At 43.8% G+C, this 13,665-nt stretch overlaps 1 protein-coding gene across 2 annotated transcripts; it reads right to left on the reverse strand.

The window, feature by feature from the left end:
- Nucleotides 1-289: 289 nt before the first annotated feature.
- SFRP4 (secreted frizzled related protein 4) lies at nt 290-13,051 on the reverse strand. 2 transcript variants are annotated; one of them, XM_005485873.4, is made up of 6 exons: nt 11,861-13,040; nt 11,621-11,701; nt 11,465-11,530; nt 8,697-8,895; nt 5,942-6,005; nt 290-3,465 (listed from the first exon to the last, which is right to left on the reverse strand). In XM_005485873.4, exons 1-6 carry the CDS (start codon nt 12,300-12,302, stop codon nt 3,277-3,279), a joined length of 1,041 nt encoding a protein of 346 aa, XP_005485930.2. In that variant the 5' UTR covers nt 12,303-13,040; the 3' UTR covers nt 290-3,276. The 2 variants fall into 2 exon arrangements, with proteins under 2 accessions (XP_005485930.2, XP_074396627.1); XM_074540526.1 differs by having other exon boundaries at nt 11,465-11,701; nt 11,861-13,051.
- Nucleotides 13,052-13,665: the final 614 nt, after the last annotated feature.

The raw sequence follows: 13,665 nt of genomic DNA on the forward strand, positions 1-13,665 counted from the left end.
GGTAGTAAGAAACTCACTAGAAGCATATGTTTGGTGTTCCAGGCAATTTTTATTTTATATTTTAAAAATGCCAAGCCTCTCAGTAAGAAGGCTTAGCTGCAACACTGAGAAAAAATCCATTTAACACTTCAAGAACTTGGCCTCTTAGTTTCTTTCATCTTTAAATAGTTAGAATTACATTCATCCATCAGCAAACTATTTGCCTCCCTTTGCTGAATGGAGGTTTCATGACTCCAGTGCTGGAGCGCACCAGCACAGCAATGGCTCCACATGGCCATGGATGTGCAGGAGAAGAGGTGAGTCTGACCTTTAGCCACACACCAGAAGGAGCAGAGGTGGGGACTGCACCATCTGGGGAGGAATTTGCCTGTTCAAACAGCCCTCACTGCTCCTACACCGAAGGGAAGGGAAGGGAAGGGAAGGGAAGGGAAGGGAAGGGAAGGGAAGGGAAGGGAAGGGAAGGGAAGGGAAGGGAAGGGAAGGGAAGGGAAGGGAAGGGAAGGGAAGGGAAGGGAAGGGAAGGGAAGGGAAGGGAAGGGAAGGGAAGGGAAGGGAAGGGAAGGGAAGGGAAGGGAAGGGAAGGGAAGGGAAGGGAAGGGAAGGGAAGGGAAGGGAAGGGAAGGGAAGGGAAGGGAAGGGAAGGGAAGGAGATGCGGATGTTCTGGGTCTGGATTCAGCTGGCAATTGAAAACTTCACAGGGAGTTAATAATCAGGGGATTTTCAAAACTGAATGATTTGCATTAGTGCTCAATTGAGTTGACCCCTGTAGCTTCTTAAAATATAGGAAAAAATGGTTTTGGAAAAACACGCTACCTTATTAATTTATCCCTTGTATGTCTGTTCTTTGTATTGTGATATCCCTGCTTTTTGTTGTATTGCCTTTCATTCTTATATATTTTTACCATATTAGGTTGAAAGTTAGTCAGCATAAAGTATACACATAAATGTTAAGGAGTTTGGAAACACCTGGCTTGGTGCATCCATGTCTATTCCAGCGTATTGGAATGGTCAATCTAATGACAGCAACTTGGAGAAGGAATTCTCTGGAGAAAATAATTTGTACATTTTTTCCTCTGACAAAACGAAAAAATAAGTTTGATTCTAACAGTTGTAAAATAATATGTGATGTTGCTGTGGAGTCTAGGTAGCTGTTCCAAAAATTTCATTTAACAAACACCACATTTGACAATTTTCAAAATAAAATTTCTTGAAGTGATATATCATTCAGTATTTGTTATTTCAACATCACATTGATGTGACTGTCACTCATTCTTTAATGGCTAACCATATACACATTTATTGGGGTACTTGAAAATGAGATCAATAGGTAATCAAAACTTAAGAATTCCTGCTACACAGTACATAAAACTATTTTAAAAGTTTTCCAACCTTTTAGATCATGCTTACTTAAGTCAGCATTTTCAAACCTGAATTAGTCATCTGCAAGTGAAATTCTGTCTCCTTTGATTTCCATTTCAGTTTTTCCATTCCAATGAACATGATTAAGGTTCCACCTATAGGCTGTATTTAAGCACCTAAGTTTGTAGTCTGTTTTCAAATTATTCTATGTGCTATTATTCCATTTTCTTGTAACACCTGTGTCTGTCTGTCTTAAACATTGTAACTTGGCATCTATGTCCCAGATTCGCGTTAGCAAATTCCCAAGTATGATTCTGCTACCAGAATAACTCCAGCATGTTTTGCTGTGAATTTCACACATGCAAATTTCATTGGAAATTTTGTCATGGCAAAGATCAACATACTGGTATGACCAATTGTTATTTCTTATGATAATCAACACAGAACTCCTCTTTTTTTTTCTGATGTAGAACTGCTCTGTTTTAAAAATCCTCATTTTACCAGAATTGACAAGTTTTTAGTCTTCCTGCAGGAAATCTGGAAGGCCTTTCAGGCATCTATCATGAGCTCTTCTGATCTTAATGTTGGTGATCTTCTTGTGTGTTACATGAAAATGAAATCAGAATGTATTATCTATGCTGCCTCATTGAAGTATACCTCAGAAGGAATAGCACAAATGCCACCTTGGAGTTATATTGATTAGATTTGTATCACCATTGTTGTTCTAATACTTCATACAGAAAATGTTAAGCCAGTAAACTTAACACATAGATAAAAGAATCTGTTTTCCTGTCACTCTTTTCAGAGTAAATGTTACTTTCTGATAAGAAAAAATGCAGATAGCCAGTTGCTTTGAGAAGCTCAGTAATAGGGACAAAGCTGATTTATTTATTTATTTATTTATTTATTTATTTGATCTCAGAGAAAGGTTAGAAATATTGTATCAAATGATAAAAAGTTATCCAAATGATTACTGAGCCACTTGAAGCCCTATCTTCTCCTTAATACTGTACAGTAGCTGTCAGTTATCTTTAGAATAAAGTTTCTATTCCAGTTTTCATAGCAAAGCAATATTACAGCAAATGTGCTACTTTTAAGAATTCTACAGATCTGTTCACTTTAATTGGTCCTTTAAAAAAAATACAGATTTCTCAATTAGATGTTTAAATATATTTGAAATTAGAACAACAGAAGCCAGCCTGAAGTACAATTTAAAAAATTAAATGTCTGCTTTGAATGCATTTTTTACTACACAAACCCACAAGATCAAATAATATCACTATAAGCATATTTTTGGCACACTCATAAAAATAATCACATAATGCATACCCAGATGCTTAATGGTAAACTATGCTTTTGAACACTCTGAACAAGGGCTGTGATTCCAAATAGCAGATATGTTCAGCTCCAGCAGCTGCAGTCATTGCTGCCTGAGATATCTGCCAGAGGTTACCATCCTTCTGCTGCTCCTCAGCTGCCTGGTCTAATGAGCTCTCAGCTGACTCACAGACTAACTCACAGACTAACTCACCAGCTACTACACCAGCTGAGGAGAGAGAGAAACTCCACGCAGCTCTCCAACATCTGGCAGGGAAACAGACCAGGCCACTGGTACAAGGAGTAAAAACCTCTGGCAGCCAAGGCTAGTTCTGTCTAGATGGGAAATCAGAGCCCAAAGATAAAGCTCAGTCAGCTGGAATATGCCTACCTCATATTAGTGCAAACCTATGCTCTATGGCTTGCAGTGACTTAAAAGGATAAGCAAACCTTGTAACAGTAAAGTGCAGCAAAGAGGTCTATGTAGAAAATTACATAATTTTTTAAGTCGATGAGTTCCAGATTAATAAAACATGCTGACCAAGCCAGATTGTGACCCTTGTCGTGCAGGGAAAGTCCTTCGTTCAGGAATTTCACACTCATACTTTTTTGGGGTTGATTTCTTTCTGGCCATTTCTTGTTTTAATGGCCTTTTTGGGGCCACTAATCAGTGGGTTGGTGTTCTTGGTTTGCGGTTTCAGGGCTCCACTCTGACCACTGCGTCCCGAATTCTGGCTCTTACTGCGCGCAGTTCGCCGCTTCTGTTCTTGCAGTCTCTGTTCCCACCGCTGTAGAAACACAGAAGACAAAGAGGAAGAGTTAGGGAAGGACATAATCACAAATAATTACATCCTAATCAAAGCTATCCAGAACCACTGATGCTAGTGCTACCTTTAACAGCCTCATGCTCTATATGGCAAGGCCATTGATGTCAGCATGTAATGGCTATCTGCAGGGAGTGTGTTCTAGGTTAGAGGGACACCAGTTGATGGAAATGACAATTGCCCATCTCATGTGCATGCTGCACGTGAGTGCCCTCTCAGAAATAGAGGGGAGCTGGCATCATGCCATCAAAAAGTCAGGACCAGCACATTGGAGCTCCTTCGTAAGGCCCTTCCTTGCTGTCCTGCTGGATGTGCTACTTGACTTTTCCTCAGAAAAGTCTACAGGAATCAAACCATCCATTCACAATATGCATTTATGCACACAGTCACAAGGGGAGCTAGCATCTACTTTCTGCTTCTGCTTTTGCCTGGGATGAAAAGGACTGGGCAGGAACAAGCTTATGCTATGGACAGACAATAGCAATGATCACAGTGAAACCACAGTGTTGAGAGTTGCAATAGCATGGTTTGAATAATGCACTTGCAGCTTTGTTCAGCAGCATCCCCAAGAAATTTTGAAAAGCACTGATAACAGCTGTCAGATTTTCATATCCAATAATGCAGTAGTTACAAAATAGGTTTTTACAGTTAAGTTTGACTGGTCAACTCTCCAAAACATGGAGGGATCCATAAAACAGCAACAGAGGCTGCAGACTTTCACCTCTAGGAACAGAAATACCTACTTTAAGGAAAACAACATAGGCAGTAGAACCCAGAAATTATCTCACCTCTCCCCTCTGTTATCTTTCCCTTCTGCAATTGCTAAAGGCAGCAGATTTACCCAGTGATGAGAGCAAGAGAAATGTTCTCCAGCTTGCCTATTCAATATCTCTGCCCTGACTTTGTTGCAGCTCAGACTCTTGTCCTGGCTACAGAAAAAGACCAGCAATGTTGTGGTTATGTTAACAACAGTCTTCTGTGGTTGACAGACAGTTCAAAACATCCATTGTAAGTGGTAACTCTACACAAAATGTGGATGCAAATTTTCATAGATGAATGATGGGCATTAAAATGAAGCCACTGTGATACCTAGATTCATACCGGCTCTGTGTGGTCAGAGTTATTTTATTCATGTTTATAAAACCAAAACCATCAGCAGACATTTAGTTGTATCCCACTCAAGTATGTTTAAATGAGGATTTAGTTTCTGAAACTATTAATATGAGAGGAAATTACATGTGCTTTGAAGGACATTTTTTTTGGCAGTCATGCATCTGTTTGACAATCTGAAAACTAATGCCCAAACATGATTCAAGACACAATTAGAAATGACAAAACAGTGTGAGGAGGTGACTAAAACACAATGTGCGCCAGCAACAGGCCATTAAGTTGACAGCTAAAGGATTTCAGGAATCCAAGTCATATGTCAATATTCTTCTAAATCCCACATGGCATCCTCTGCAACTGCCATGTATTTATTTTTTAAAGATTTAAAGTATGTTTTCTTTTCCACACATAGGTTTCAAATGAGTAAGGGAAGAGGGTAGGAGAGAAGCATTGAATGCAATTTCCTGAAAGAAGCTGGTTTGTAATCTAAAAGCTTTTTCTTATGGATTCCTACATCTCTTTTCCTCCTCTCTATCAACTGCCAATCAACTCAATTAAAACACACATGTATATCCTTAAATATACAGGTATGTCCTTAATGCTCTGAAAACCTTTCTAAATTCCAAAAATAATTTTCTTCCATGTTTAAAACTGGGAGGAAGAATCAGACCTTCTCTCAATGCATCCTTCCTTTACATTAAAAAGAGGAGTTTACAAGCAGAGAGTGATATCAAGTGCTATCCTGAAGCCACAAAAAGCAGGGGCATCTCCTGTGCCTGCCACCCATGTCTCTATACTAAAGTCTTTTCCTCCCAGTGTTTCCTGAATCCAGAGAGACTATGCCCAATCCCTTGAGCGGGTCTTAGTAGGGAGTACTTGGTGAGAAGTGTGTGTCTCTAGCCTGTAATCTTCAATGCAGCAAAAAACCATTACCAGTGCAGAGGATTTTAACTTCCTTTCTCAACTAATGTGGGCTATGCACTCATCTGCATATCACCTTCACTTTCATATCTTCACTCCTTGTGGTAGCAGGGAAATGAAAGAAATTCCTAGAGACATCACTGTAAGAAACCAGAGTTCATACAAAGATCCTCCCACAGGGTAAAATTAAAGAGAAAAAAAATTTTAGAGACCCTAAACCACAAGATTAAAGTATTCAAATTTTCACTTATACTTGGGTAACTATGAGGGCTGAAAATGTTCAAGTGAGAATAATGACACCCAGTGGAGTTACAGATATCTGAAAGTCATCAAAGTTAATCAATACTGAAGTGAAACAAAGGTGTTTAACTTTTTATCAAGAACCTCAGCATTCTTTTCTTTTTGTATTTACCTTAAATCTTCTGTTTAGTTGGTCCTTCCATTTTTCAACTAGACACCCATCAAGAAGCATCAACCTGAAATTAAGAAATACACACAAATTATAGATATTTATAATTTTAATTCCTGAGATGTCATTCCAGATGATTTAATACAGATTGGGGTTGAAGTGCACCCATAGGTACTGGTACTGACAGGTTTTATGGATGGGATGATGGGATACCATATGTTTCTCTGTGTGTTTGTGTGAAGAGTAGATTCAACTGATGCATTTTACTTCTGACTTTAAAAAAGAAGCTGTTTCACACGCACCAGCTAATACAGCATAGCTGAAAAACAGTAATATAATTATATGATCACTTACAATTGCATCCCTTTCTACCTATAAATACATGAGGACGGCAGTATGTGTTTCCTACATCTAACTCTTTAATGAGTCCTTTAAGGTGAATTTGGAAGATGTATGATTAGTGATACTTGCCATACTTGCCTGCCAGTGAAATCTGGCTAGCTCCTGCATGAAAACACTGAGTCTAGTTGTTATGAAATGAACAAACCAAAAATGTGACTATTAAATATATATGCCTTAAACAGCTCCTAAAGCAACTTATTCTAAAGCAGTCTTATGTCACACCTTCCACATTCCAGCCCAGTGAGAACTTTTGGGGTTTTTTTAGTTGGTTGGTTGGTTGGTTGGTTGGTTGAGATACCAGGCCTCAACATGCCCTAATATAAATTCCACTAAAATTCTGGTTGTATTTAGACACCAGTGCTAGCTGGAAACATCAAGACATAGTTAAAAATGCATACAACATCACACAGCCACACCTTGTGGCTGGTGAAAGTTAAATAGTGTAGCAGGACCTGACCTCCAGGTTCTATGAACAGCATCACTGCTCTTGGCAGCTCAAACACAGAACAAAACGCTGCCTCTTGTAGTCATTAGCCTCTGTGCGTCCAGTTTGACCACACATAAAAGGTCTAATGTGAGTGCAAACCTTGGAGAATCAACCAATCAGAATCAACCAATATGCTGTAAATTTCTTTCCAAAGATAAATTAGACGACTAACGTAACAGGATTGATGCCAAGGCCATACTGCCATGGATGAAACCACAACATGGGGTACATCTGGTACAGCTTTGCTCAGGTCAAATTATCCAGCGAGGCTCTAACCCAAACAATAGGCAATAGGTATTTTGCCATTGACTGCAGAGGAGGTACAGCTTCCACTCATTCTGCCTCTGTCATTTTAAAAAACTGCTGTAACTCAAAACCTTCTGTTTTCCTGCCACTGAGTTCAACAGGAAGCACATATAATAGTTTATGTTTCTTTTTCAAATCCACTTTAGTACACTATATGAAATTAAAAACCTCAATGACCTTTAAAAACCATCACAGGACATTTAGTGAATCACGTGTTTTTTCCATAATAATGGAGATGCTGATTGTGATCTTTGACTTATGAAATCTCCCTTTCCTAACAGCCTCCAGAGGATCCTCTGCAACCCAGAGCTCCTCCACCGCCGTTCTGGTCATAGTCCTCCTACATGAGTCAGAGCTTGTATCCCTAAAATCACTAACACAAAGACAGGGCTCTACATTAATATTTGTGAAATACTTCCAGATTGTGTCTGCTAGCTCACAAGACAAAAACAAGACAAAGTAGTAAGATATCAGGTGGCAAATTTTAGAGACACCTAAAAAATGCTCCCAAAATATCAACATAAAGCTCATTAAAAATATGGGCATGGCCCACCACATCCCACATGTGGATGTTCCGTGGTCCTTACAAGTGTGTGTGGCCAATTAGCAGTAACATCACAGTATGCAAAACCAGCCTGCACATTTTACAGAGAGCCTTGCCTCCCAACTACAACACACAGGCCTACACAAAACCCATAACACCACAACCTGCTCTGCTGGCATCTACTGGTGTGCTTGGGGTGCTAATGTGGATGGGATGTCCCCTTCTGCCTCAAGGAACCAGGGAGAAAAGGGATCTGTGATTCATCACTCCTTCCCATCCAAGCCAGCATGCTGGATTTCCTTCCATGCCTGGGGCTAGGCTGACTGCCAGATGAAAGGTCTGGTAAAGTTAGTTTTGTTTTGGTTTTAATTTTAATCATACAGCAGGACTGGCAAGCTGCTCTGAGAGTATTTACTTTTCATCTGCCATCCGGGAGCTGGAGCTCCAATGGCTGCAGCTTTGGCTGGTCCCAGTTCGGCTGCGGGATCAGAAACATCTCGTTGATGGCACTGGTCCAAAGTATGGACAGGCCAGTGGAGAAGGCCTGGCCCTGACTCCAGCAGCTCTGCTGACAGAGGATGTGTACCACCTTCTGCCCACTCCCCTGGTGAGGAAGAACGATGCCTTCCATGTGGTCCTGCCAACACAGACCATCATCTACAGCCACCACTGGGCTTGTTGCACACTAAACTGCTCATCCCCATGGAAAGTGGTCCTGGAAAAACACTTCCAAGCTGGAGGTGACTGAACTGCTGCATGATGCTTTATCAGTATGCTGTCAGCACCTAATGCCACCAGATTTTATATTCTTTGTTTGAGTCAAATTTTGTAAACACATCATGGCACAGAGCTGAGGCTGATGAAATGGAGAAAGTCAGCTGTGAAGGTAATGGAAACATGTACATGTATGTATGAGTTATCCTAAAACAAGCTCGTGATGAGGAAGAGAGATTTACTGGTACACCTTCCCATCCCTCACAGCCAGCTCTAACACTTTTCTGCAACACATCACGGCTCACCTTGAGCGCCACTCATAGCACATGATGAGAACATCCTGCTTTGGTTGAAGAGGTGGGCACTGGCAGGAGGAATTTGTAAGAAGAGGCACTTGGGACAGAGGAATTGGTGTTGAAGACTTGAGTATGTCTTTGACTTCAACCACAGTGGTTATCTCGTTGCAGTTCCCTCTTTCTACGCTTTTTACTTTAGCGTGAATGACTGCAAATAGAAAAACAGAGGAGTGAGAACAATAAACAGTCTTGGAAATTTAAGCATCTCAAAATTAAATAAAATAGATTGCATTGGAAGCTGTTGTTTTTGTTGTGAAACTAGAACTACTTCTGCCTGTGTGGGCATGAACAGTGGCTTAGAATAACAGAGGCCTGATCTCAATTTGGTTTTCAGTAGGACTGTTGACAACTGTAAAATTAAACATGTGCTTAAATCTTTGCCAGATCAGGCCAACCGAATTCTTGCCTGGAATCACACACACAAACAGCTCCTTCAACTCAGACTTGAAGAACCCTTTGCATAAATCTAAGCCATTCTCCAGACACATCTGGCTATTTCCAATTAAGTAATGAATAATTTACCTCACAGACAGTTGTCTTTCCAATAACAAAATCACTTCCTGTAGATTGTAACCACGAAATATAGTCTTTTCTATAATATAAGAAACAAGGGAAGGCTAGAAACAATAGTCAAAAAACTAAGAGGCTTAGGATTTCCATTATTTACTTGAGCAATACCTTTTTTCATCTTTTGCCTTTGGATTCTCTACCAATAGTGAGATCCTTATATAAACAAGACACTGAAAAAGGCTGTTCTGACTGTGAATGCACAATCATTTGTATTTTTACCTTTCATTGAGGAAAACTGCATGTCTGCACAGAAGCAAGAAGGTGAAGCACTGTAGATTGCTCTGAAATGATCCCTGGGCTAGCTTTGTACCTACAAAACTCTGGCATCACCTACCACTCCAGCATTTCATCTCTTCTCTCTTGTGAGAAATACCAGATTTAATAAAATAAGTATGATTTTTACATAAAGGATTTTGTCTCTAGGAAACGTCAAAACAGAAAGTGTTCTACTGTCCAAAAATTCCTCAGTGAAAGAAGGGTGAGAAGTGTATAGACCACAGGGTGATCAGTCTGCCCCTGCAAGGTTCAAAAGCCTCTACATGAACCTCATAACATTTGGAATAAACTTCATTCAAGGAAAACTGGAGACCAGCACTGTTAATGCAGTCTGGGGTTTATGTGCTACCTTTATCAGGACACAAAACATGTGAGGAATTTCAGTTTTGGAGACTCACAATCCATTTTCAAGCCTGTTTGGTACAACTGAAAGTACAATTTGGCTGTATGTCTTATTTTAAAGGTTTTCAGAAAAAAAAAGATTGATTTTCAAAAAAAAAGATTGATTTTCAACTCATTAAATCTTGTCCCTCAATTCACTTTCCACATAAATATTCTATCTCACAGGGTGCTGAATAAAAACTTACATCTCAAAAACAAAATCTTGATTTCACAAATTCAATGGAATAAAATTTTGGACTCTGACATACAGGTTCTACTCAAGGAATACTCCTACTGAAACCAGTGGAATCAGAATTTACACAGGTAACAACTGTATTTCATTTCTGAACAGACATTTGATATCACTACTTTTCATGTTTCAGGAAACTACAGAAAATCATTGTTCCACCTAAACATATCTGTATGTTGTACTGACACAGATCAAAGAATTATATAAAAAGAATAAGTCATGTAAATGCACCAAAATGCTATAATGAACAAAAATTGTACAATTACCTAAGCAGAGGTTCAGCTTGATTATTCACACCAAACATGCTAACAAAGAAGCAAATAGCTACAAACTTGCTTTAATTTGATATCAAACAAATAGGAGCGAAACTATATTATAACCCTCCTGCAGAAGAACTAGATAAATGACTGGGAAAAAACCTGCCATTGAGAAAATACCCACAAAGTGCAAAATGAAGCAATACTGCATAAAAAATTCATAGTTAATAGGGGCTTTGTATTGTCACTAGGTTTAATTTGGCATTTATCTAATCTTAATTAAAGTTCTTCCTGACTCACACCATCAGAAAGCTGAGGCAGGGGGAAGCCAAGGGGAAAGAGGGCTGAACACTAATTTTTGTTACCAATAGGTCACCCAACAATAAAACTATCAGCTAACTCCGTGGCTGGATGGTGCAAATTGTCACTGAATTCAGTTAATCTCTGACAATTCTGCCCCAGCCAGAACTCAGGCTAATAAGTTAAAGCATATACAAATTTCTAAAAACTTTTTACTTTGCTGCAGCTGGTTCACATTTACGAGTTTTATTTGGGTAGAAAACCCCTGTTTATTCTACCTGCGGGATGAGAACAGGAGCTGGCCAAGTCATCACACTCACATCAGGCATAACTGCTTTTACTATTTACTAGAGTGACCTTTGCAGCAGGAACCACCCCTTCTGTGGAGCAGAAGGGTGCACATTACTGACATTTTACTGCATTTGTCAGAAACACACCATCATCTGTGCCATTACTACTACTGCAAGCACATGGTGTGTGCTACAGCTGGAGTTTGGAAGAGGACAGCTAGGTATTCCCTGGCAAACACCCACTTGGAAAGGCTGCGTTGGAGCAGTCTTCCCATGCCATACTTGCTGGATGGTGCCTCGTGTGGGTTCAGCACCCACACAGAGCTGCCTAACTTTCAGGGACACAAGGAAGATGTGGGGCAGGCAAAGTGAAGCATTTCCCCATGCACTTACTGTAGCTGTAGTTCTTGGCCAAGTAGGTTGACAACGTAGGCTTTGTCTTTTTGCACCTGCACCGCTCTTCAAAGGAAGAGAAGGGAGAAAGGTTGAGGGGTTTCAGAGGGACCCTGTCTCCAGGGAGGTGGAGGCGGGGGATCGTCCTAGGCTCACCCTGGCCACGGCTCCTGCAGTCAGGTTCCAGGGGTCTGTCCGGCACCATAAAGCCCTGTGTGAAGTCCGTCCACTTCACATCTGCAAACAGAGGCGCGTCAGGGAGTGAACACTGTCGGTAGAGGCTCCAGGACTGGAGCGTGGGGGTCCCGCAGCCCCCCCGTCCCAGCCCGGGGCGTCCCGCTGGGGTGGAGGGAGTCCTCCCTCCCACCCCTCGCTGCTTGCCCCCAGGGTTCTCACCCTCCGGCACGTCGGTGACGATGGCCTCGGGGGAGATGCAGACGCCGCGGTCGTAGACGGGGAGGTCGTCGCAAGCCAGGCTCTCGGGCCAGCTGTGGTTGTAGCGGCGCATGATGGGCTCGCAGCCGTCGCGGGCGCGCTGGCAGATGGAGCGGCACGGCTTGATGGGGTCGTAGAGGAACTCCAGGGTGCAGATGGGGGCGTACATGGCGCAGAGGAAGAAGGACAGGACCGGGCTGCAGCCGGTGGCCACCAGCTCCTCGTACTGTTCGATAGCGAGGACAGCGTTTTCCTGGGTGCTGTGGTGGAGGTGGTTGGGCATGCGGGTGATATTCCAGGGCATGGAGCGGCACATGGGGATGCGCACCGCCTCGCACGGCGCGCCCTGCGCCCGCGGGCTCACCCGCAGCCACAGGGACACCGCCACCAAGGCGCGCAGCATCCTCTTCCTCCTGCTTCTTCTCCTTGTCCGCCGCCGCCCGCCGCCGCCCCGCGGGTCCCGGCGGCCGAAGGGCGCGGAGCGGCACTGCCTCCCGGAGCCCGGCTGCAGTCAAGTCGCGGGAGCCGCCGCGCCGACAGCCATGGACATCGCGGGACCGCATTTATACCAGTGGCACGAGTGACGTGGGGCCGATCGCGCTCCCTTGGCAGCCCCGCTCCTCCGGGGGGTGGGGGGGTGTGCGTGTATGTGTGCGTTTTGCTGTGCAGGCACGGTGACATCACCTCCACCCCGTTTAATCCCCCGGCGACATCACTGCGTCTCTCGGCCGCCGCTCCAGCTCCGTTTCAGTTTTCATCTGTGTCATAAATTCCTTCAGGTGGAAGGGGGGCGAGGGGGAGGGAAGGAAACCCAAACCACACGGTTCTGCCGCCGGGCTCTGCGCTCCGGCGCGGGGAGAGGGAAGGCGACGGTAGGAACCGCGGCTTCTTCCCGCGGGGCTGAACTTTACACGCCGCGTTTTCTCAAGGGACAAGAAACTTTTTGCGGGCTTGAGGGAGTTCCGGCGGCTGTTCCCGACGCCTCCAGGGGGTTGCAGAATTCCCTCCATGAGCTCGGCACGGACGGGGAAAGGCGTGAAGCGCACGGGCGGACAGACGGGGTGGTGGCTGTGGCCCGGTTTGCTCAGGACAGGGGAAGCGGCGGCGGCCGGGCCGAGACGGGAGCGGGCGGCGGGGCCGCTGTGGGGCTGCTGTGCGAACAGTCACTCCGCCGCCCCGCTCTCCCCGCCGCTGTTCCCCACCAATCGCATCTGCACACGAGCGGAATAAGGGGTTTCAGACTTTTTCCCAACCTGTTTTTTTATTTTCCTTTCCTTGGTGTTCCATAGCCACGCGCCCCTGGTGCAGAGGAGTGGCGGGGCCAAAGGGCTCCCTCACCGCTCACAGCCCACCTGTGTTCCCCCTTGCACAGAAAGACCTCCGGGCCCGTTCTTCCTTGTGGGAAATGCCGCTCCCCAGTCTTTGAGGGACCCGCTGAGATAAGAAGATTAACCCAGTGTCAGGTTATCCCAGTGACCTGAGAGAGCCGCAGCGTGGCTCTAGGGTACCTGCCCCGGTCGGGTACCGTGGTGCCACGGGTGTTGCCCCCGGCAGATGCAGCAGAGCTGCAGGGACGCTGCACCTGTGGGGCACGGGCCTCCCCTTCCCTTAGTGGGTGAGGAAAGCACATCCAGGAAACAACAGCTGATACACCTAAGAGGGCAGTGGGAGATGAAGGAATGCATGTGGTGAAAGAATGCTTGGTGACACCGTCTGTCCGTGGGGAGGCACTGAAATGCCCCCATCGAGGGCAACATTAGAGCCGT

The sequence above is a fragment of the Zonotrichia albicollis genome, chromosome 1 (genome assembly GCF_047830755.1).
Source record: "Zonotrichia albicollis isolate bZonAlb1 chromosome 1, bZonAlb1.hap1, whole genome shotgun sequence".
In the NCBI taxonomy this organism is placed as follows: Eukaryota; Metazoa; Chordata; class Aves; order Passeriformes; family Passerellidae; genus Zonotrichia; species Zonotrichia albicollis.